The sequence below is a fragment of the Centroberyx affinis genome, unplaced genomic scaffold (assembly GCF_046629955.1).
Source record: "Centroberyx affinis isolate AG114_WGS23_722 - 3 ecotype Tasmania unplaced genomic scaffold, CSIRO-AGI_Caff_v1 ptg002826l_1, whole genome shotgun sequence".
Taxonomy (NCBI): Eukaryota; Metazoa; Chordata; class Actinopteri; order Beryciformes; family Berycidae; genus Centroberyx; species Centroberyx affinis.
Genome location: NW_027280969.1, coordinates 14,629 through 38,186, shown reverse-complemented (window position 1 = coordinate 38,186; position 23,558 = coordinate 14,629). Strand labels below are relative to the sequence as shown.

General features: G+C 41.2%; 1 protein-coding gene across 1 annotated transcript; it reads right to left on the bottom strand.

The window, feature by feature from the left end:
- Positions 1 to 251: 251 nt before the first annotated feature.
- LOC139658080 (dapper homolog 3-like) lies at positions 252 to 22,099 on the bottom strand. Its single transcript, XM_071536111.1, has 3 exons — positions 21,815 to 22,099; positions 5,232 to 5,361; positions 252 to 2,360 (listed from the first exon to the last, which is right to left on the bottom strand). The coding sequence occupies exons 1-3, from the start codon at positions 22,097 to 22,099 to the stop codon at positions 685 to 687; spliced, it is 2,091 nt and encodes a 696-aa protein (XP_071392212.1). The 3' UTR covers positions 252 to 684.
- Positions 22,100 to 23,558: the final 1,459 nt, after the last annotated feature.

The following is a 23,558-nucleotide window of genomic DNA, read 5'->3' as shown; positions in this document are numbered from 1 at the left end:
ATTTGCATACAACATTCATAAATACATGAGTATGCTCCCACGTGTGCAGGTGGGTATATGTACACACACTTAAAGGTATATTCAACCAAAAATGTAAGCTGTTCTAATGCAGAACATTAGATCACATTGTCCCTTAGTATGCAAGATATTTTTTGGGTTAACTTGTGTCTGGCAAACAAATGAAAATCGTGAAACACAACTCACTGTGACAGCAAAGACAATGCTATCATGGTCTATGGCATCATGGTCTATCTATCAGGGTGTGGGTGGGTGGGACTTCAAGGGGCCAATATGGCCACTTTAGAGCACCTTATGTCAAAACAAGAGTCATGAGACTTTTAGTAAAACTTAACACTTTATGTACAATTTTTAATCCCATTGTTTGTATTGGTATGCCAACAAAAAGGCTGTACTGATTTAGGGACACTGGAATTTCTTCATTACTTTTTAGGGCTGACCTAAGACCATCCTATCAATTAGGGTAGGCCTAGATAATAGCATTTTAATGTACACTGATTGTTGTATTCACTGTACATTGTAATCCATCACTCTACATAGTCCATAGCAATGTAGCTTATGCTCCTTGATGGGAACCATATAAAACAGGGGGTCTCATAGCCGCCCCGATTTTCTTTACATCCCCTGCCACGACCACATAGTGTCCAGTCTTGCCAGTGTTCCACTTTATACGGTGGTCATTACTTTCAGCGAACCAGTGCGGAAGCGCAGGATCTTCTTCTTAAGGGCATGTGAAGCCTTAATCTTGACAAAGGCCTTGGGCTGCAGAGGGGCTCCTGGTGGGGCAGGGGGTGATGGGAGCGAAAGTTGGGGGGGCAGTTGTTGGGGCCAAACCAGACCCCCACTTTCGTCTGAGTCACTGGACAAAGAGCTGGAATCCGGAGAGTCAGCTTCACTCATGCTGGACTCAGACTCACCCTGACCCGGGTGAGGGTAGTCCTCACTGGGCTGACACAGTGGCACTTGGTCCCTCTCCAACTGGTACTCCATGTGCTGGTGATGGTGGGGGTGCTGGTGGTTGTGGTGGGGGTAGGCATATGATGTGTGTGTAGGGCGAGATTTGCGCGTGCGTCGAGCACAATGGTCCCTTTGGGTTGGAGCTGAAGGGGGTGCCTGCACGGGTGGCTGGTCAGCCTCGTCTTGGCTGAGCTCCAGGGTGGAACGCCAGCGCCGGTAGCTTCCGCTCCCCTGCTGTGGCTTCTTCCCCTTGGATTGACTACTGCGGCTTCCCCCTCCACCACTTCCACTTCCACCACCATCCCTCTCCACAGTATTGTACTTGCGCTCGGGAGCTCTTTGGAGGCTATTCTCTGATTGAGACCGGCATGCCTTCTTCCCTGGCTTCCTAGTGGCGCCTCCTCTGTCTTCATTCAAGCGACACTTCTTGGGGCCGCCTCTGGATCTGGAGTGCTGGATCTGTGGAGCTGTGGGCTGCTGCTCTTGATGTTGGTGGCCCCTTTCTGGAGAATATGTGCTTCGGCTGGGCTTGGGTCCCCCAGAGCCCCTCAGGGAGTTGGAGTGGTGATGGGAAGAAGTTCTGGTGGAGGCTCGGCAGGGATGGGCTGGGATATACTCAGCGTTGACCAGTTGTTCATCAGGTGATGGCAGCTGGTGAGGCAGTGACAGAGGCGGAGGAGAAGGGTAGCTGTGGAAGCGCTGGGGTGAATCAGGCTCACTGTTGCTGGAGTCTTGGTGGGTTTGCAGCACTCTGCAGGATGGATAGTCCAGGGAGGTTGAGCGGGGGGTGTTAACCAGGGAAGGCTGCCTGGGCCTGTGGTAGAGGACTGGCTGATGCTGGGCACTTTGCTGCAGGTGGTGATAAGGGGGTGGGGAGTCTTCAATAAACCCTGTCCCTGGATAACGCTCCTGATCCAGGCTATGGCAAGCCTGTGGAAGCGGTCCCTCTGAACCTTGGGACGAAGTAGGGAGCTCAGGCATCCCTTGAATAGACACCTGCTTGGGTGAATGCTGATCTTCCTTGCGACATAAACTGCTCTGCCTTGCCACAGTGATAGCTCGGGCATCATGTGCCAGGCTAGTGCGGGGCTTTGAGGGGCGTGGGGGTAGGGATCGCCGTTGGATCAATCCAAACATATAGGTCTCTACCTTTTGGGCTTGTTGATAATCCTCCTCAGTAGGTTCAACATCATTCATCTCCCCCAAGGCATCCTCACCCTCTGCCCCCTTCCTCGGGTCCAAGAGCCAGGTTTCCCCTGTCTCTATTTCCCCTGTCCCATCAGTGACGCCCTCCATGGAGGGGCAGGTGGCTAAAAAGGAACGAGGGGCCATGGGGTGGTACCCAGATTCAGGTGGTCCATCTCGATTGGCCATATGGACCTCTCCTGGCAACGACAAAGAAAATTATCAGAATTATACAGTACACCAAATTAGACTTCTATAAGATATACAAAGTTTTAGAACAATACAAGTCCTCAAAATATGATTTTCAAAGAGATATACTGTAGGGTTGTGTCCTAAGTAGTCTTGCTTAGTTTTGCTAAATGGTTGGAGGACAGAACTGCCAAGTGCAATAGGTACTGAAGTGCTCAAACATATCTTCCTCTACGACAGTTCAGTTTATATGAGCGCATATTCACATCCCTATAGCCAAAGAAGAGTTTATGCCACTCCATAATCTGTGATGCCACACCAATTCACAGCTCATTGAGAATGAATAGTAAAATATGGATGAAGTTTTGGCAGCAAGCAAGATGTTTTTCTGTACATATTGGTACCTTTCTTGTTCAGTTACCACCCAATTTGGGTAGTTTTCAACCACACTGCTGGGTGACTATTGGATAGAACACATGTTGGGTTAATCTAACACAGCAAGTTGGGGTGGCCATTTAACCCAGCGGATTGAGTATTCAATCCAAATGTTGCTTCATATTAACTAGAATGCTGGGTTAATTCTACCTCATAAAATACAAAAGGTGGGAAACCCTATAATGCACAAAACAAAAGTTTATTTGCTATAAAGTAGTGCTGAAAAAATACAAGCACTTCAAAGCAATGAATTAACACAAACATAGGCTTGGTATTAGCAAGATAAAAAGAATAGCAGATGTGGATTCTTAAACGGAACAAGTCAACATACTGTACATGAAATGATGGAAGAAACAGACACTGATGTCTGGTTTTGTAGAGTTTTTCTACACAGCAAAAGACACATTGCTTCTTTGGCATTATTGAAAAACACACTTCATTGCCTCGCTAGTAAAGACTGTGCAAAGCGCTACAAATGAATGTTGCATTACTAAATCTAGTTGAGGGGCGGCTGGCAAGCAAGCTAAATGTCTTTGCTACTCAGCTCCTGCCTTGCCAAAATGTAAACAGTCGAGTGCCTTCAAGCCAGGGAAATGGGGTCAGGGGGAAGGGGGGGACGGACTTCAGAGTTAGGGGCACTTCTTTTTTGAAATGCATACGTCAACTTGATGAAGGATTTCAAACTTCTCTCAGCTGAACAGAGCTATATACTTTATTACTTTTGCTCAGCTGCAGGTAAAATTATAGTTGGAATCAAAAAGAAGTTGAAGGCAAAGACAAACTTTATCACAAGTGTGTGATTGTTTTTCATGTATGGTTGATATTGTTTTAATGAAACTGAGTTAAAGAGGACAAAGGCAAAGAAAAGTTTAACTTAAAATCTAACAACTAACAATTACATTGCTTAACTTGAAATGAATATATGATGAAACTGTATTATTTTTGTTTGTTTGTTTATGTTTAGTTTGTTAAGTTTAACATGTCACCATGACTAATTTTGTCTGTTTTTATTTTGTACTTGATATTATTTTCTGTACATTAATACATTAGAATGTACTACTTTAGAATCGCCATTTTAGGGAAAATGGCAACTTTTACTTTTACTCAAATGTTGCAACTACTAGATGCTCATTTGTCACTTTTTTTCTTTCTTTGTAATCCAACACACATTTTAAGCCATCACTGAATTCATTATGGTCAGTGGAATGCACTTCAGTTTCAGCCAAACAAGCTGGTAAAAAATTGCCCCCCACATGGATTGTAGCAGATGAACAATGGCCCTTTAGCACATTTCCCTCCTATCCATTTTATATTACTGTATGAAAACACAGAGTAGTAATTCCAAAGACTCAATACATGCAATGCATTTGAATGGGATTTTTTAATGTAATGTAACACTATAGCTTTTAAAGGGTTTAAAAGTACCCAAACTGCAGTTGAAAAATGACCCAATATTACAGCTTTGTGGGTACTTTTCTGGTTTAATTCCACATATAATTCACAGAAACCACTCACCTGATACACTTCAGCAATTCATTTTCTTTCAATGTACTCCTACACGCATTTCAAACCATGATTGGTCTCACTAGACCCATGTGTAGTTTAATTATGGTCATGTAAAGTCAGTACCATGGGATTGCTGGCTCTGTGATGGAATGGGTGGGATTGGAGGCCATTTCTCATCACAGCGTGCTCAGTTTTGGGCCTCAGCTACTCTACAAAATAATGCTGAGCTGCAGTGATATAGAGGATGCTTTAGCCATTAAGGAAGTTTAATGGATTGGTCTGACTGCTGTTGTTCCTGCCAGGCACTAAACCACATGATCCCTAATGAGCTCAGTGTCTAAAACAGAGAGAGAATCATTGCTCTTGATAATGACTGAGAGTCAGATGGTGTACTGTTTGGGCGCAACTAGACCATACAATGACTATGGCTCCCTTGATACAGAGTGGAGCCAATACAGATCTTTTCCAGAAGTCAGTCCTAAAGTAATTTAAATTAGTGATGACTTAATTAAAGTGTTAGCAGTGTTGAGCAATGTAATTCTGCACATAGATGCAACTGACTAAGCTATGCAAAGACCAGTATATGCATCAATATCTGTCATATCACCACTATAATGTTAAAATGTACAATTATGGCCATAATTCAAGCGGAAATCTGCAAAATCTGTTATTTTTGCGCAGTTTGAAAAAGCCAAAAGAAATCTGACTAAGGTGTTTACATGCCCCAATAAATCAAAAGATTGAGCAAAGGTTAGGCTTACTCCAAATATGACCTTTATCAGATAAATTATACATGACATGAATTTATGTGAAAATGTCTTCACTGGGGGATTCTGATCTTTTTCAATGTGCTGAACATTTTATTTTTTCTTTATTTTGTCAAACAACCTCCTTTTCCTGACAGGCTCAAATATACAAGGTTGGAATGTTGATGCTCTTACCTGAACTGAGTCGGCTGTCCTCCGGATCAGCAGGGGAATCCACTGATTTCACATCTGTGTTCACCTTCAGCTCTGCCACCTGCTGCTCTAAAGACGCCATTATGCCCCATGGAGTACACTGGAGACTGCTCTGGAAGAGAGAAGAGAGACAAGGGATTATGTTCCTTGAGAATACTCACATCAGAATGATTGAAACACACGTACATTCAAAGGATAGATATATACATACACAAGTGTGGTAACACTTTAGTATACACTATTTTGAGTGATAGTAGGCCATTAGCAGTATCCAAAATAAGAAGACTGACCTTTTAGTAATAAAACGTGAGTGGTTTTTATTATATGGCCTGTATATTCATAAAAATGAAATATCATCAGCTCGTTTTTTCTCAACTTTCTATCAACTGTCAGGACATTTGGATAGAGTTGCAAGAACATACAGACACACACACACACACACACACACACATACACATTAAACATGCAAAGGGACAGATGTGCAAATACACTAAGAATTTGCATACTTAAATCTCTGAGTACACACATACATACGGAGCCTATGCCCTCCTCATCTCCCAGGATAAGGGGCAGACACAGAGACCAACAACCTTCACATTCACAGACAGCTACGACCACAAGCACTTATTAACAAAACACTGGAACAATAACACGCCGTTCTCCCTACCCACACACACACACACTCCTGCCTCAGCCAACCAAATGTAAGCTAAAGGACGGGAAGCGAATCAGCTCTAGAGGAGTTTAAGCTGTCTAAACAACAGGCGAGGGATGGAACACAAGAGACAGAAAAGGGAGCGGAGAGAGAAATCAACACCCCACAAGAGATATAGAAAACGCTTTTAAACAAGCCCTCCATTCACAATTCATTTTTCAATCCGTAAATTCAATCAAACTACACCGTCCACTGAATAAAATCGGCTTTAAAATGGACAGAAAGAGACACAGAGATCCACAAAGCACCGTATGGCCAGACAGTCAGCTGACTTCTATAGAACAGCTCACATGTTTAAAACAAACTCACATGTTTCACGTTTCAGACACGCTTCACGTTCGGAGGCTTCCACGAATACCATAACCTGGTTAGCCATGAGAATCAATCAAATGTCAAGCTGTAGATTATTATTCTACCCTATAACAAAAAGAACTATTGTAATTCAATGCTAAATTCTAGAATGATACTATTCAAATATCACAGGGAAAAACCCCCCTATAGTAACATCACAGGAGAATAAATACCATAAAGTATAGGTTACTATAAACTCACTGTTGAGTACCAGGGGAACACTTTAAGTCCCTATAGGAATATTATAGGAATTGTAGTGATTTTTTATTTTTGCTGGTAAAATGATTGAGGATTATTTACACATATATTTTAACAATGTAGTCATATTGCATTTATAAACCTATATCCAGTATAAATACATACTAAAAATTTTTTTACACCCCATAAGGAAATTGCTGGAGAACTGGAGAGTTCTATGGAGAGCATTTTAAAAAATCAATAACTCATTGTCAAATTTATTGTGATACCTTGGACGATGAATAGCCTCTATCTCACATTAAAGTCAGAATCAGAGTTTGATCTGAGAGTTCAAATACATTTTTCACGTGGCCCTAATCCTCTTCCGTATCCTTTAACAATCCTTTTCAGATGGGAAAAAGTATATGTGGCCAAGAGGAGTGCTACAATTACAGGTCAAAACAAGGTGACATATTTGCTGCAGATGGGCCCAGAGGGGGACTGCATTGTGTGTGTGTATGTGTGGGACAACAAGTTTACTTGTTTCCTTGTTACAGCCTGTATATTGTATTATTAAGTTATTCTAGGATCTTCATAATGGTACTTATGTGGCATCTCTATATGGTTCAGTTGCTTACTTAATCTTTGACTAAATCCTCCAACCTATAAGTGTACAGTATATGCAGGTGTACATAGGTGTGCACTATTGGAAAAGGGCCTCAAAACTTCTTGTAGCATCCCTATGTGTGAAAATTTGACACACTACATTTTTAAGGATATTAATTCAGAATTTTGCCATAGGCTCAGCTGCATTGTAATCTAGCATTAGCCACGCATTGACTAATTTATAGTACAATTTATGAGAGAACAGGAGAGAGAGAGATGACTGGCTCTGGGTTTAGACTCACCGACCGACGGTATACACACTGTTAAGTTACTGGAAAGGGATGCACCAGTACGAAGGAGGAGGAGAGGGAGGGGGAGCTCCAAAATCTGTTTTTTGTTAGCTTGGTTTTGTGCATGTAATGTAATATAATACATAATAATATCCTAGGGAAGCAAAATTATACCAGCTCATTGGTTGACTGAATCCCTGAATCAAGGGAACCAAATAACACACATTAACTCCCTTACAAAAACAAAGTTAGAACTGTGTCAGCATAGAGCTGTGGCGAGCCCGGTTCGTTTCACATAATCCATTTTGGGAACATTGCGGCAGCTGGTGCTTCACTGAGACTTTGCCAGACAAAGCAGGCAGGTATCTCAAGACAGGCTAACGACCTCCATTTATCCACTGGGTGCTTTGAAGAAGTAGGGCATGCATGTGAATGTAGAAATGTGCATGTAAGTCTTGAAATCACATCCCTTTTCCTCCCTAGTCACATCTGCCCATTCACTTCAGAAAGTGGATCGGTGTTGCTTTTGGAATGTTACATAAAATAGTGGTTGAAAAGCCTCAGCTGAACATCCAACACTTCTTAACACTTCTGAAACCTAAACTGAAGCTGCTTGGTTGAAGCACAACGTTTTTGGGAGAACTTACCATGATGAGAATATAGACACCAAAATCATTCTTGAGTCACTGGTAGGTCATGGAAGGTCTAACACTTTAGCATACACTATGTTGAGTGACAGTAGGCTCCATACTAACACTTACTATGTTGAGAGATAGTAGGCCATGCTAACACTTTAGCATACACTATGTTGAGTGACAGTAGGCTCCATGCTAACACTTTAGCATACACTATGTTGAGTGATAGCAGGCTCCATGCTAACACTTTTGCACACTATGTTGAGCGGGCTCCATGCTAACATTTTAGCATGCGCTATGTTGAGTGATAGTAGGCTACATTCTAACACTTTAGCATACACAATGTTGAGTGATAGTAGGCCATGCTAACACTTTAGCATACACAATGTTGAGTGATAGTAGGCCATGCTAACACTTTAGCATACATTATGTTGAGTGATAGTAGGCCACTAGCATTATCTCAAAAGTTAGAAAATGAGAACATACAGCTCTAAAGATAAATGGTAAGGAATAGGCCTAAGTCGGGAAGTTTTGTGCACTACCGGGAACTACTTTCCCCATTTCCATAGGAAGTGAAGTGGTGGGTGATGAGACTGTACAGCTAAAAATCACTGCACAGTGGATACGTGCTTGCTCACCTGAAATAGTTCCAAAAATAAATCTGGCTATATCAGCTACATTGAGTTAATGTAATTTCATTTTTAAATTATATGAAACTACATACCATATAATAAAAAACACCAACAACTTTCTAAAGCTCAACATAGTGTAGCCAATGCTAAATGTATGTTAGCATGGAGCACCAGAGAGAACAATCTGGATGATTTTGGTGTTTATGTTCTCATCATGTAACGGGTAAGTTGGCTAACGGGCCAAACTCCCCAAATATCTGGTGTATTCATTTAAGGCCTTCAGCCCACACACAATAAATTGAGTTGGAGAGCTTACATCTGTGACTTTTCAAACATTTAGACAGAGCTGAAAAATGGCGTAGGGAGTAGATACTGGAGCTCACAAGAACACTGACTCAACATACTCTTTGTTTTCCAGCACTATGACTAATTTACAGCAAAGCCATGCTCATCTACAGTATCTTGTGCAGACAAAAATTGTTTCACCCACTTCTCATCACAAACAACCTTTCACATTTCATTTTGAATGAAAGTAAGAGAAAACAATTCCAGTACATACTGCACATTTTCCTCTAAGGTCAATGTTAACAGCAGCAAATATATTCAACTCTATTCAAATGGCACAGGAGTCTGCAAACTAGCTAAATACTTTACATTTTCTGATGTAACATTTTATAAAAAGACCCTTCGAAACATGCAGGCCTCGGCTGCAGTGTGTGTGTGTGCGTGTGTGTGTGTGTGCAAAATTAAGCTGGGCTAATGTCAGGCATGCACTGGATGAAAGGGCCTGTGTGTGTGGGTTTAAGGAGCTACTTATGTGAGACCACACTGGCTCAATGGCCGCTTGTTTCCCCTATGCACACACACACACACACACACACACACACACAAACACACACACACACACACACACACACACACAAAACGACATACCCCCATACACATGCAACTATGCATGGACACGCACAAGCATGCATGCATGCACACACCTTCAGTGCTCTTGAAGCATTAAGCTGTAAGCCCTGCAATCAGGCCTTTAGTGGTTCTACAGAGGTCAAACTACAAAGTGACTGGTCCTACTGTACATATCCCACACAATTAACACTCTCTACAGTCCAGTCCACTTCAGCTCATTGCCCAACATGAATCAAAAACCTCAGACTTGGCAAGGAAGTGTATGTGCGTGGGGGGTGCAGTGTTTTCTACAACTTCCTCCCTTCAACCAGAGAGTGTTAGTGTGAAAGAGAGAAAGAAAGAAAGAAAGAACGAACCAAAGAACAAAAGAAACAAAGAATGAAAGAAACAAACAAACAAAGAATGAATGCAAAGTTAGTGCATTACTTCCCATATTACAGTTTTTTACAATTGGTTACAAACTTTTCTCAATACTGAGTCCACTTTTTCAAAACTCTTCACACTGTTGTCTCTGTGCTCTCTAGTTTTTTGTTGTGTATATAGAGTATATTTTTTGTTGTTATTGTTAATTGTATAAGAAATGTGTACATTGTCTTATTTTACAGTAAACAAAGTTCCCATTACAAAATACAGTAAGAATGGTACCTCTTTATAGAATGTACTACAGTATACTACAGGAACAAGTCATAGGAATGCAACAGGAAAACAGGAAAAGCTTCAATGTGCTTTTTTTTTGCCATAAAATAATTCAAAAATAAATTAGAGTAAATGAAAATTGCTGTAAGAAAAACAAAAGTCAATACTGTAATACTTTGCTCAAAAAACAAAACAAAAAAACAAAACATACAAATCATGTTACAGTAGTCCACCCGGTCTCCTGCGTTTGGCCACATTTTCGTCCACATCACACCTGCTGTATAGGTGGTAATGAGATGGGACTGAGATGGAAATCACCTGTGGTTGGTCTCATTTACATAATTTCAATCAATAATTTTTCACTATTTGTCTCCATAACCATCTTTTTTTTAGGATTTTGAATGTATTTCAATGGAATGGGATGGCAAATTGCTGGTTTGAACTTGTAAATTTGAAAAGAGTATGTAAGCATTTGCAAAATGGGCTGTAGATACACATGGTTTTGCTGGTGGTTGACTTTGAGTGAGAAAAGAATTCAAGAATTTTGAAAGCTGTGGTCATTGAATGTCTTTTGTGTTAAACCAATGCATTTTGTGTTAAAGCAAGGCAAGAGTCAGTCACAGTTTGGTCCGCATAGACTTTGTTGACTCTGTTGTGCTAACAGTGTGAAGAGTTTTGAAAAAATGAGTCTAGCATTGAGACATGCTTGTAACCAATTGTAAAAAAAACTGTAATAGAGGGTTATTCTGAAGCTCCTTCAATAATCATGTGCAGCCATGGAATGAAATGACCAGCACTCTGAATGACTCCATGCATTCAGCACACTGACACTGGGCGACTAATAATACCTGAAGCCATGACCCTCCAGTTCACACAAAGACTGAATTGAACAATGTGCATTCCACAAACACACGCTCTCTAACTGCACTGGAATGCATATCTTCGACAACCATCGACTTATTTTGGCAACAAATTTGATTTGTCAAATGTGGTAAAATGTGATTATGCACCTTGAGGATTCATGTTGAAACAAGGCAAGCAAAGTAACCGCAAATTAATAATGAATTCAGGCATGAAAGATAGCGTTGATATAAGCCACTACTGATTAGGAATGTCAGAATGCAATGACATAAAAGTGAAATGCAGTGCCTCTTTTAATTGTCTATGGAACTTAGCTTTTCATTCACATAGACAAGACTTAAGGCATGGTGGAGCAGTGGGCCGCGCTGAACTGTCTCGAGACTTGCATTTGAATTGGAAATAGCGGCATACGCCCTCTTGAATATGAGCATAGATAAAGTGTGTGTGTGTGTGTTAGCGGCGGGGAGAGTGATGCTTTTGAGAAGGCCCTCTCAATGAAAGGTCATTTCACAGCGGTGTGGTTATACAGAATGTATGTGTGTGTGCTGATAAGCAGGCGCCTTGAACATGAGGCTCCAAAAATAATAATAATAAATAATAAAAAAACTTCAAACCGGATGATGATAACAACCGGCGTCGCCGTGGCAACGAAGCAAGGGCAGTACCTCCAACAGAGAGGTGAAGACAGGGTGGAGGTAGAGAAAGGCCTTCCATTAAAGAGAAAGAAATGAGATAGAGTGTGTGAGAGAGAGGAAAATATATGAGAGGGACAGAGAAAGGAAAACATGCTGGCAGGGAATAATGTTTCAAATTAGTAAAAACAAACAGAGATGGAAAGTGAGACTGAAAACAAAGAGTCCTGCAGCAATCCCCTAAGTGCTTTCAGTCTTTATTTCCTGCAATCAATTATTCAAACCATTACCTGACCCTGTTATGCTACTGAAACACCATTTACCCATTCATACACTCTATCTTTCCCCTAATCAAACACACAAACAGAAACACACAGCTCACAGCCGAACCTGCCATACAGCTGATCATGACAGTTGCTGATTGAACTGCCCTGATTGGAAATACATTATAAGCGCAAAAGCATGGCATGGCGCCAATATACACCAATTTGATTCCTGCAGCAAATCATCTTGAAATTGAATTTTTCGTGTAACACAACTCCAGCACACAGCTCAGAGTGACTCTGGGGAACTGGGATCCTGAGATTTCCTGGCCAGCTTCTCATGTTCTCCTGTTTAGTCTTCACTCCACGCTGCAAGAAGAAGTATAGGCCCATTTGGCTATTATTTAGAGGGAGACTTGTGCACCATGGACACTTTCCTCTCCATCTGTATTTGTATAGGGCCAATATATCTTCTGCTGAGGACTACTTGTTTCTGTGCAACCAATAGAACCAGGCTTCTGGGTGGAGAGAGAGCGGTGCCAGACTTGGGCTTTGTCTTCTAATGCTGCGTACACATTCTGTCAGTATGGAGCAGCCGGCAAACCCGATGGTCATTGTTTCTGAAGAGCAGAATAACGGTAAAGTCCGCCAATTGTTGCGTAAAGTGTTGCCTGCAGACACAATTTGCTGACAAAAGTTGCATTTTCCCAACTTCTGCCATCTGCTATGGTGGTAAAGACAAACTGGATGTTGAAAAATCCAGCAAAATGGATGTGCCCACACACGTTGATGCACCTCCTCCTCTTGTCTCATCTTCCAGCGAAGATAAAGTGAAACGAATAAGCAAGCACTTTCAACATTTTGGAGTCAAGGGAGAAAAAGATGTGCAAATGCGATATGAGATATTCCAGTGGCTTTCCGTTTGTTTACAGCAGGAATCATATTTAATCAGTTTGAAATGAAATGAAATATTGTAAACAATCACACAATTCCATTTAACAGATCAGTTTTTATTTGATCAATGCACACTGAATGGTTGAAGCTCTTGTTCATAATCGCCATGGCAACAAGAAGACAGTTAGCCGTTGACTGCAGTGCTGACCACTATAGCTTTTTTTTTTGGATGGCACCATAATACTGGGCCAAATATGGTTAGACTCAAATTGACCAATGGCCTTGGTATTGCGCCTTCTGATGACGAACAACCGTAAAATTGCAGATCCATGGGACCAGCTCAGGTTTCACACCAAGGTTAAGCAGGCAGTGTGCAGCTGTTGTGCGGCCTATACAGTCAAATGCAAAGTCTGCTGGAAAACGAATGCATTCGAATCAGAGGATTTGGACATTTGATCAGCTGAAGTGAGCAGACTTATGGAGCCATGGTATTTACTGCAAAGTTGCAAGGTGTCAAGTTCTGCACCAAAATCTCTCAGGATCCATTCAGCAACAAACTGTTAAGACTTTAGAAAACTGCCTGTTTAAATTGATTGCTCTTGGTTCATCAATGCTGTAAGGAGCTGTTTCAGGAATGGGAATGACTTCCTCTGTCCATCAAAGAGGGACGATCCCTTCTTGGAAAACTGTGTTGATGACCACAGTATCCTGGAGTGATCACATCATGGCCTGGTCATTTGCTTACAGTTGACTGAAACCAGTCACTGAACACATCCTGGGGCTTATTGTTGGATGTACGGATCCTATGAACATTTTCCCCTGATGTGCACATGGATTGAATTCTGTTTTGCAAATTCTTCTGTTTTATTTTCCGCTCAATCTTTGGTTTTTAGAGCTGTTTCTTCATTGCCTGGATTTCCTTTTGGACCTCGTTGCAGCAGAACTTTGAGAGAGCCCATTGTCTTATGTGGATCAGATGGTTAATCCTGGGCATGAATCATCGTTTACTTGAAGAATCAGATTTTATTAACAATCAGTTTCTGGTACAACTGTACTGTAGATAGCATCTGTCTTGGCAATGGTATTAGAAGAATTGCTTAACTCTGGGCATTGATGTGTGGTGACTCATTTGCCAAATTCCACCAGTCTAAGCCCCATTACAGTTTGTATCTGCTATTTTGAGTGGAGTATCTCTTTACCCACCTCTAGACCCCACACCCACCTACTGTACTGTAGCAAGCTGTTGTGATTTGTAGAAAATGGTATAACTACTCCCCAGACCAATGGGGGTCAAACCTTCTCACAGCAACATGAGAATGGTTTCTGGTTCCTTGTCATAATAACTTGAAACTTCTCTACTAGGGATGGGACAATATATTGGAATTCAATATATTGCAATGCCAAAATGTGGCAATACGTATCGTGGGGCAGAAAATTAATTGCGGTATTAGCTACATTTAATTCTGCTGTAGTAATGAGACACTTGACCATCACAATTTCACAAGCTCTCCATCCAAATTATATTATTTGCATTTTGTAATGACATTTTTAAATTGTTCTTTACATTCTAGCAAGCCAATACCATAGCTAGAAAGATTTGTGGCTCAGAAATAAACATATTTCTGCACAGAGTGTCAGACTTTGGTGTAATTGAACTTTTATTTATTACATCGTATCGTGGTTGTATTGAATTGTGAATGCCATACCGTGTATGAAATCGTATCGTGAGAAAAGCATATCGTTCCATCCTTATTCTCTACTCTATTCATGAGATGTCTCAAATTTGAGACAGGGGAAAGGCAGGGGGATGTGTAACAACTTGACTCTGATTAGACTTGATTGCAAGTTTTGGTGGTAACCATGATAAATACAGTGAGGTCTGTGGCAATCATGTCTAAACGCATTATGGACTCGTAGTAATGAGTATGTTTTCTTTGGTCCCTGGCACCCCTCAAATTGCCCAGCTGTGATTTAAAGTAGCCAAGTGGTGGTTTTTGTCTTGGAGACCTCACAAGTGATACACACACACACACCCACACACACACACACACACAAACACCCCACCCCACCGGTGCCTTTAACAACTAAAGACATGGTAGTGTGTTTGCGCCACACAGCAAGGTGCGAAACGCAAGCAAAACACATCCATTACAATTGTGTGTGTGTGTGTGTGTGTGTGTGTGTGTGTGTGTGGCTCTGGTGACACTTGGCCACACAGCTGCAAAGGTCTCCACTTGAGAGTTACAGTACAGGCTTCAAGATGAGATGACACCACACACACACACACACACACTATGAACACATACACAAACATACCACATGTACACATGCGCTTATGGTGCTGGGAGCTGCCCAGTAAAACCACAGTCTTCTACTGTCGGCCACTGAGAAGCCCCACTGGAGCAGTTGGGGGTTCAGTGACTTGTTTGGGGGAACCTCAGCAGTAGTTGTTGAGAGTGTGTGTGTGTGTGTGTGTGTGTGTGTGTGTGGGGGGGGGGGGGTTACTCATTCACTTTCCCCACCCATGTTTTCCCAGCCGGTCTGGGGTTTGGACTGTCGACCCTCTGGTCACAAGCCTGCTTATTGTTAATACTGTTATTAACTTATTGTATAGTATGTATAGTATGTATATGATATAGTAAACAAAGTATGTACATGAACTAGTATAGGATGTATATGTGTGTATATATATATGTAGTATGAGGCTTGACTGTGATAAAGAACTAATCCTAACTAAACAAGACTAAATGGCACTAGACATATATTTCAGGCATTTACCTAATGCTGTTACCCAGATCATCTTCCATCCAATAATAGAACAAGCATAAATCCTGGATCACCATCATTACATGTCAGCCAGACGTTATTAACATTATTATTCTTATTATTGTTGTTGTACTATGCCTAACACACACAGCAGAAGTTTTCATTCGATACTTCAACTTGCCCTCTCATTCCTCCCCTGTGGTACAGGAGGCCATAGTGAAGGCTGCGCTGCTTTCCCAGCTGCTGTCTGCTGTCACATGGCTGTCAGCAGCACAGGCCTGGGAATAAATAAACATACTCTCTCTCTGTCGCTCTCTCTCTCTCTCTCTTTCTTTCTTTCTCTTTCTCTCTTACACACACCCACATATTCTTTCTCTGTCTCACTCTCAGACACAACCTCTGTCTTTCTCTTTCTCCTCCATCACAGACAGTGTACTCTCCCTTCCTTCTTCTTTGTCCTTCTTGCTTCTTTTTTGTGGCATGCATGCATGTGAACACACACACACACGCACGCGCACGCACGCACACACACACACACACACACACACACACACAAACACTCACACACACACACACACACACACACACACACACACACAGATGCAGATAAGCAGCAATTGGAACAGAATGATATGTAGCCTAAATAATGGCCTATTTGAAGTATGACCAAAATTTACAATAGAAAAAAGAAAACAATAAAACAGCAAGCCCACTGCGGCTGTGATGTTTAACAAACAAAACGAATGAAAAAAACAACAACACTTAACGTGCCAGAATTTAATAATGTCTCACATGAAGTCCAAGAGACCAGGACAAATAGGAAGCCCAAGCCATCAACTGACAGCAGTATCAACAAGGTTAATCTGTTAATCTTCTATCAGAGCAACACATGGCCACACATTCCAAAAATGTAAGTAACTACCCTTGACCATGATACCATATTGTTGTTGTTGCTGCTGCAGTGTTTCATTAGGAAACCACAGGGTGCATGCTACACTGCAAAAAATCCATCCATCTTAACAAGTCATAAAATAAGAGATCAATTCTGCAGAAGGGGTGAGATAATTCTACTTGATTCCACTGCAGTTTCACTTTTTTTTTGAATATTTTCTCCAAACAAGTCTCAACATCTTGAAACAAGGCAGAATAAGGCAGTGTGAAATTATCTCACCCCATTGGCAGCCATTTTCATTTGTTTAAAAAAAAAAAAGGATTAAAGGATTAAAAATACGATTTTACAATTTAATTCTGGACTAAATGACTTAATAAGGTGATCTGTGATATCCAATGTTTAGCGGACTACTAAAAAATATAATCTTGGTAAATTACAGATTACCTGTCTTTACTAAACAGTCAGTTACTGCTTGCTACTAGAAAGCCCAAAGGCCAGTTTCATGAGTTGAGCATGGCAGTAACACAGGGTTAGAGGGTTTGATTCCCACTGGTGCCACCCATGCACTCATGGGTATTGTGAGGCACTTTGGATAAAAGCATCCACTTAATGGAATATGTATGTTATATTATGTTAAACCACTGTAAATGTGTACAAGACATACAAAAAATAAGGTGATAGACAGCTGCTTGTAATTCAGCTGACAACAGGCCAATCAGGTCATCCAAGGACTGGCAGGAAATCACAGAGGCAAAGGACACTGAAGAGACTATTCCAGGCAAAGCAACACCAAATGCAGACAATGAAAGACACAGAGCATCCTGCTAGAAGAGGCCCTCAAGATGTCTGAGGCAGAGAGGGAGCAACTGGCCTCAGAAGTAGAGAGAGCGAACGCTGACAGTTCATCTGCCAAACAAGCTTCAACTGCAGTCTGCAGAGAGGGACTCAGACAAGCCCTTGTGAAGGCTGAAGGTCAGAAGGTGAAGCATGGAGAACATCACCCTGAGGGAAGAAAAACCTTGAACAGCCACCAAGAAGCTCCAAAACTGCCTGAAAACCCCGGGGAAGTCTTGGAGGGAGCGTAACAACCCATTCCACACCCTGACTGAAAGGCCTCCTACTCACTACTTCTTTGTCATGGTTTGTTGTTCTATTGCACTGCAGGACTTCCTTATGGAGTAGGACCTAAAGTGGTTTTGCGAAAGTGGCCTATGCTTTAGTCAAAGATAATAGTTTGAAAATTCTCTTTGATAATGACTGATAGTGGGCACTAATCAGAGGTGGTAGAAGTACACAAATTCCCTACTCAAGTAAAAGTGCAAATACTCATTTAAAAATATACTCTGGTAGAAGTTGTACCATTTCAAATCATTTACTCAAGTCAAAGTTTACAAGTACGTGGACTTAAATTTACTTAAAGTATAAAAGTAAAAGTCGTTCTCTAAAAAAGTAATTTCTAATGTTCTAAACTGGTTTTCTGTTGAGTGTTCCTCTGAATCCCAGATGAGAAAGAGTCTGCAGCTCAAATCACGAACCCGAACCCTAGCAGCTGAATTCACTAACGTTAATTCTCTCTCTTGTTGCTTCTCTCTTCTTTGTGTTGCTTCTCTCTGTCCCTTTCCCTAATTTTTGGTGTCGCTTTGCTGAACAAGCAGCCAATCACATCTGGTTCTTGATCAGCTGCTTCCGGGATGGAAGCTTTCCGATGCTGAAAATAAAATTGTTTTAGAAAATCCGTTGATGATTTCCCGAGAGTAACGAGTCTGTTTTGAAAATGTAGCGAGTAGAAAGTACAGATTTTTCTTTTGAAATGTAGTGAGTAAAAGTAAAAAGTCTTCAGCGAAAGAAAGACTTGAGTAAAGTACAGATACTTGAAAATCTTACTTAAGTACAGTAATTAAGTATTTTTACTTTGTTACATCCCACCTCTGGCACTAATGTGATATGACGAAGACATTGTTCAAACTTAACCATAGTGGGAGGAAAAAGGAAATCCTTCATGGTTATTTTACGCTTATAACGAGAAGTTTTGTGAGCACGCGAGTGAGAAGTACTTTCTGCCAACAATCCAGAAGTAGAAACAGCACTATGGAGGTGCACTAAATACCAATAGAGTTGATGTCTAAGTGGACAAAAGAGCACAGTCAACAACAAAATCATAGGTCAAGCAAAAAAAGTAATTTGTATGAAAATGGTGCTCATCAACTTGTTAGAAAGAGGAACACAGGTAAAAGAAGGTTTAGAAAAAGGACTTTGAACACAGGTGAAAAAACACTGCGGTGAATTGAAAGATGCTTGATAATCAGCTGTTGAGGATTAGAACTGTTTGCTACAGGCTACAGTCAACATTTGCGGCAAGTGAACAGCTGTTGTCAAACAGGTGAGCCCACGGAACCTGGGAAACAAGCTTTTCCCAGAAAACAAGAATGGTCTTATCTGTGTACAGATACAGATACAGATATGTAGAGTCCATATCGGTGCCCACCAACTGTGATGTCTATTAAAGGATACACACGGTTTTTGTGAACTTCTAAAAGGTTATCTTGCACACAACTTGTCAATGGCAAAGTGCTGCTCTTAAAGAAGTCTGTATTCAGGATGGAATCAGTAGCTCTGATGGTAATAAGGTCAGGGAAGCTAAAAAAAAGTCAGTTTTATGCGATCTTCATGCAACGAAGATATTCAATAGATGATCAATATTCGTGATGTAAGATGGGAAGACACGTGGTTCAGCTGATGTGTGCTTTCAAATTGTAATATCTCTTTTTTCTTTTTTTCAGAATTTCAGATTACATCATCAACAATCAGCTTACATCATCCAATGATTACAGTTACAATTACTTGCCAACACGAGTGGCAACCTCATGGTCTTATAGAAGTCCGGCCAGTTGTGAAAGTGTCCCTCATCAGTGCACAGAAAACAGGCCTTCAGTGTTTCCAAGCTCACATCTGGCCATGCAGACAGGGCCTAATGCAATTTGAAATTATATATCTCATGACATGTTTTAAGAATTAAACAGTGGTCTGTCTGAATGGGGCGAGAAAAAACAGACGTGAGCGAGCAAACATCTCACAAACACCGGTATTTCCCATTAACATTACCGTGGAATTTAGAACCCGTCATGAGAAAAAGTGGGACATTCAAGGAATTTTGCAATTGCTTGTGGTACACTTGGCCTTGCTGCATTGTACATACACTTCACAGATTGAGAAGATTTCCAAATTCTCCGGGCAGATGAAATGTCTGAAGAGTCAGCCATAGCAGTTCTGAATCAAGGTTTAGGATCAGGTTTAGGATCAGAGCCAGAGCCACTTGTCTTTCTCTGACGGTAAGCTTCTGTATTAGATGTTTCTATAGCGTCTATGCTTTGGAAGCCCTTAATCTCTACTAGACAATCAGAGAGCTTGGGTCATGTCCAAATCTCGGTAAAAAAGCATTACACAGGACTCATGGTACTTAAAATATTCCTTTGTCATGACTTGGAGAAAGTCCATTTTGTTTCATTAGGAACATCTTGCATTGCTCACGGTCACGGACCCTAGGAGTGGTCAGTTCCTCCTTCTTTGTATCCACTGTGTCCCTTTTCAGGAATGTATTTCTCACTCACCACTGCTGCACAAGTCTCATATAGGTCAAACTAAGCTGAATCATACCTGGTTGCCTTTCACACAAACTGGTATACTTTGGAAAGAGAGAGAAATTGCCCGGAAAGGTCTCCAGAGGCAATCTCACGGTCATTCTTGTCATCAATACAAATTAAACACGCGAGTTGACAGCAGACAAACAAAGGCAACAATGAACAAAGTTGCCCTTGTGCCCCATCACCAACAGAGCAGCATCACTGGAGAGGAAAGGCCAAGTATCTATAGATGTCTTTCATGGACTGCTGTTATGTTGTTGCCAACTTTGTGGGTCTTGCTACTGCACTGCGAATCTGGTGTGGCATCTACTGCATCTAGATTTGATATTTTGTGTCTTCCAAAGCTTTTTCCCATAAAAAAAACACAGAAGCTTGCCAAACTTGTCACGTACTCTCGAGTTATTACTCAAAATCGTAATAATTTGCATGGATGCCTTACTTTTAATGGGTTTTGTTATGAATAAATACAATTGTGCGCTGGTCTAGCTTCGGTCCGTGGGACTTCAAGAGAAACCATCTGAATAGTGAGTGAATAAATGTAGGTTATTGTAGCGTTCACACCCCTGATTTGAAATCCAGCCTGTTGCATCCGTGCTTGTAGCTAAGAAATGTGCTGCTAGGTCTCTAACTGTAGATGCAGATTCAATCCTACACAATCTGCATTATGATGATATTATGGCGTAATATTTCCAGATACAATATTTCATTACATGCCCAAATTGTTTGGTATTTGCTTGCAGGGATTCAAACTTTTGCAGGGCCTCTGACTCAGTCCTTTAAACTACACAGTATCATCTGCAGAGGATACAAAGCAGACGGAGAACAGGTCCTAGGCAGCATAGCTAACGGAAAGTAGGTTATTTTTTTTTGGAAATCCGACTTGTGGTTTTAAAAAGTGTCCCAAATGGTTGGACATAATCCACTCCAAATCTGGACTTGGGAGCAGAAAAAAGGTTTGCATTGTTGAACCATGACCTCAGGTTTAAAGTGAGAATTTATCAAGGTTCAAGTGAGAACATTCCCAAATACAAGCAGTGGGGATGTCCAGGTGATCCATTTTCTTCACCATGAAATAGATAAGAGAACCGGAGCCCAGAATCCACCGAATTTGCCCTTAAATGGTAACGTGTGCTCTTTGCACTCTGAGATAGGGGCCCCATGATTTCGCATGTACTGTTATTCATAACTACACAGTGAGGTCAATGACAGGCTGAGGTTTTGTTTTAATTTTCCTCATACATTCATACTGAGTGCATGAAATTTAGATTAACATCTAATCCAGTGGTTCCCAAAAGGGGGTCCGGGGACCACCAGGGGTCCTTGAGGAGGTTCCAAAATGAGAAATAGTTTTAATTGCACTGTTGTTTCACTCCCTAGAAGTTAGCATTATAGGAAAATGTATAGGAATGACTGTTCTGATCACAGGTTCCACTCCCCAAATACAGAATATATAGTCATAATAGTTTCTTCTCTTAGGACCTTCTCAAATCAGGAGTCCTTGGTCGAATGCAGATCAATTTGGTGGATCCTTGATGATCCACGAGCATACACACTGTTAAAACTGTACTGTGTCCTATATCCTTTACATCCGCAAGTTCGCAAGACACTCACAGTATCGCACTTTAATATAAGAGAACCCTCCAACAAAGCGAAACTTACTGTCTGAAGCCGGAGGCCATAGTCGTCGCCGCCGTTTGGTGCGTCCGAGGCGCAGCGCACCGGGCGGAGGGCTCCCCAAGCCGGCCGGCCGGGGAGCGGGGAGTCGCCGAGGCAGAGCGCGCTCAGCACCCGGCACTCCTGCCTCTGTTTCAGCAGCTCCAGCTCGCACAGGCCGGCCAGGCTGGCCTCCAGCCGCTCCTTACTCCGACTGCGCTCCGCTTTCATGGGCAGAGAAAACGCTGGGAACATGACTCCAAAGGTCCCCGTTAGTTCTTGCAAAGACATCGCGTAGCTCCTCCGCTCCCTCTGTTTTTGTTCTTTACTGTTTTCCCTACAAGATGAGGCTAAATAAATCCGTTTGCGTTCACTTGAGTTATTGTCTGGGTACATACAGTAGAGCGGCACCGACTGGAGGCTTCAGCTGCTAAAGCCACCGCTGCCGGACCCATTCCCCTCCTAAAGCCTGCATGCGCACTGCTGTGCAATCTCACTTGGACAGCTGTGAGCGCAGCCTGCAAGGGGGATGCAGCCTCATGCTGGCTCTGCTGGCCCAAAATCCGCCCAAAATCCAAGTAGTTCATATTAATCCCATACTATAAAATGGAATAAAGTACAATAAAATACAGAAAATCAATGAAAATTAACAAATAAAAATAATCAAAACAAAACAAACAAAAAACTAAGAAATGAAAAAACGATATTTACTATATGATAGCCTATACTTATATACTAAAATCACTATAATTGTCCCATAATATTCATAGGGTTTTTATTCATAGTGTGTTTGTGGTGCTCCATACTTATTCATTTGAAGTATATTTTAAGTGGCCAAAATATATATTGGATATACTTGATATGTGTCAACATTTATATATATTTATCTATATACAGTATATTGGCAGTTTCTTGTATGTTTTGAGATATGTGCATGTCAAATATAGGCTACATAAAAATACAATATGTTTGATTTGGGATGTTCATACATAACTCCAGGAGATGATGCATTTACTCTGTATGCTCTGAAGACTGACTGGGGAATGAGCTTTCAGCAAAAGAAAGAAATGGTTGTAAAAATCCATTGAAGAGCGCAATACGAACAAAGAATGGTAGGTTTGATAAGTGTTGGGAAAGTCTACAGCAGAATGTGTAGACTTACCGCTGGGTATTAGCCCTACAAGCACGCCACCTAGTGGTGATGAGTATGTACAGCACAAAAGAGAACTATTTAGCTGGAATACATATTACATTTTACTGTAACGTGCTCTCAGAAACTATCCAATTCACTTACATTTCTAATGGAATAAAATTCCTTGGTAAAGACATTTCACAAATACGTCAAAATATGTTAACAACAAATATTATATCTGAAAGTATGTTCAAAATATATTTTGGATATACTGACATATATGTCCAAACGTACTTTGATGTACTGTAACTCAAAGTACACTTGGAAAGTACATCATCTATATATACGGTACAATGCATAAAAAATATATATCAATTATATGGCCATGCTTTGTGGGATGGTGGGTAATTATTCTTCATTCGTCAGGATCTTTTCAGTTTGCACAGATTCTATTTTCTTGACACTTTTCTTGTGCAGACTAAAGACTCGATCACTGAAAAAAAAAACAGAGTGAATGACGACATTTAGTATTGGTGCAATTGCAGAAAAGGGAAAATGCTCAAAGGAGACAGGCTAATACTGACTAAGCCTCTTTTATTCCAATGATAGGCTGGCTGC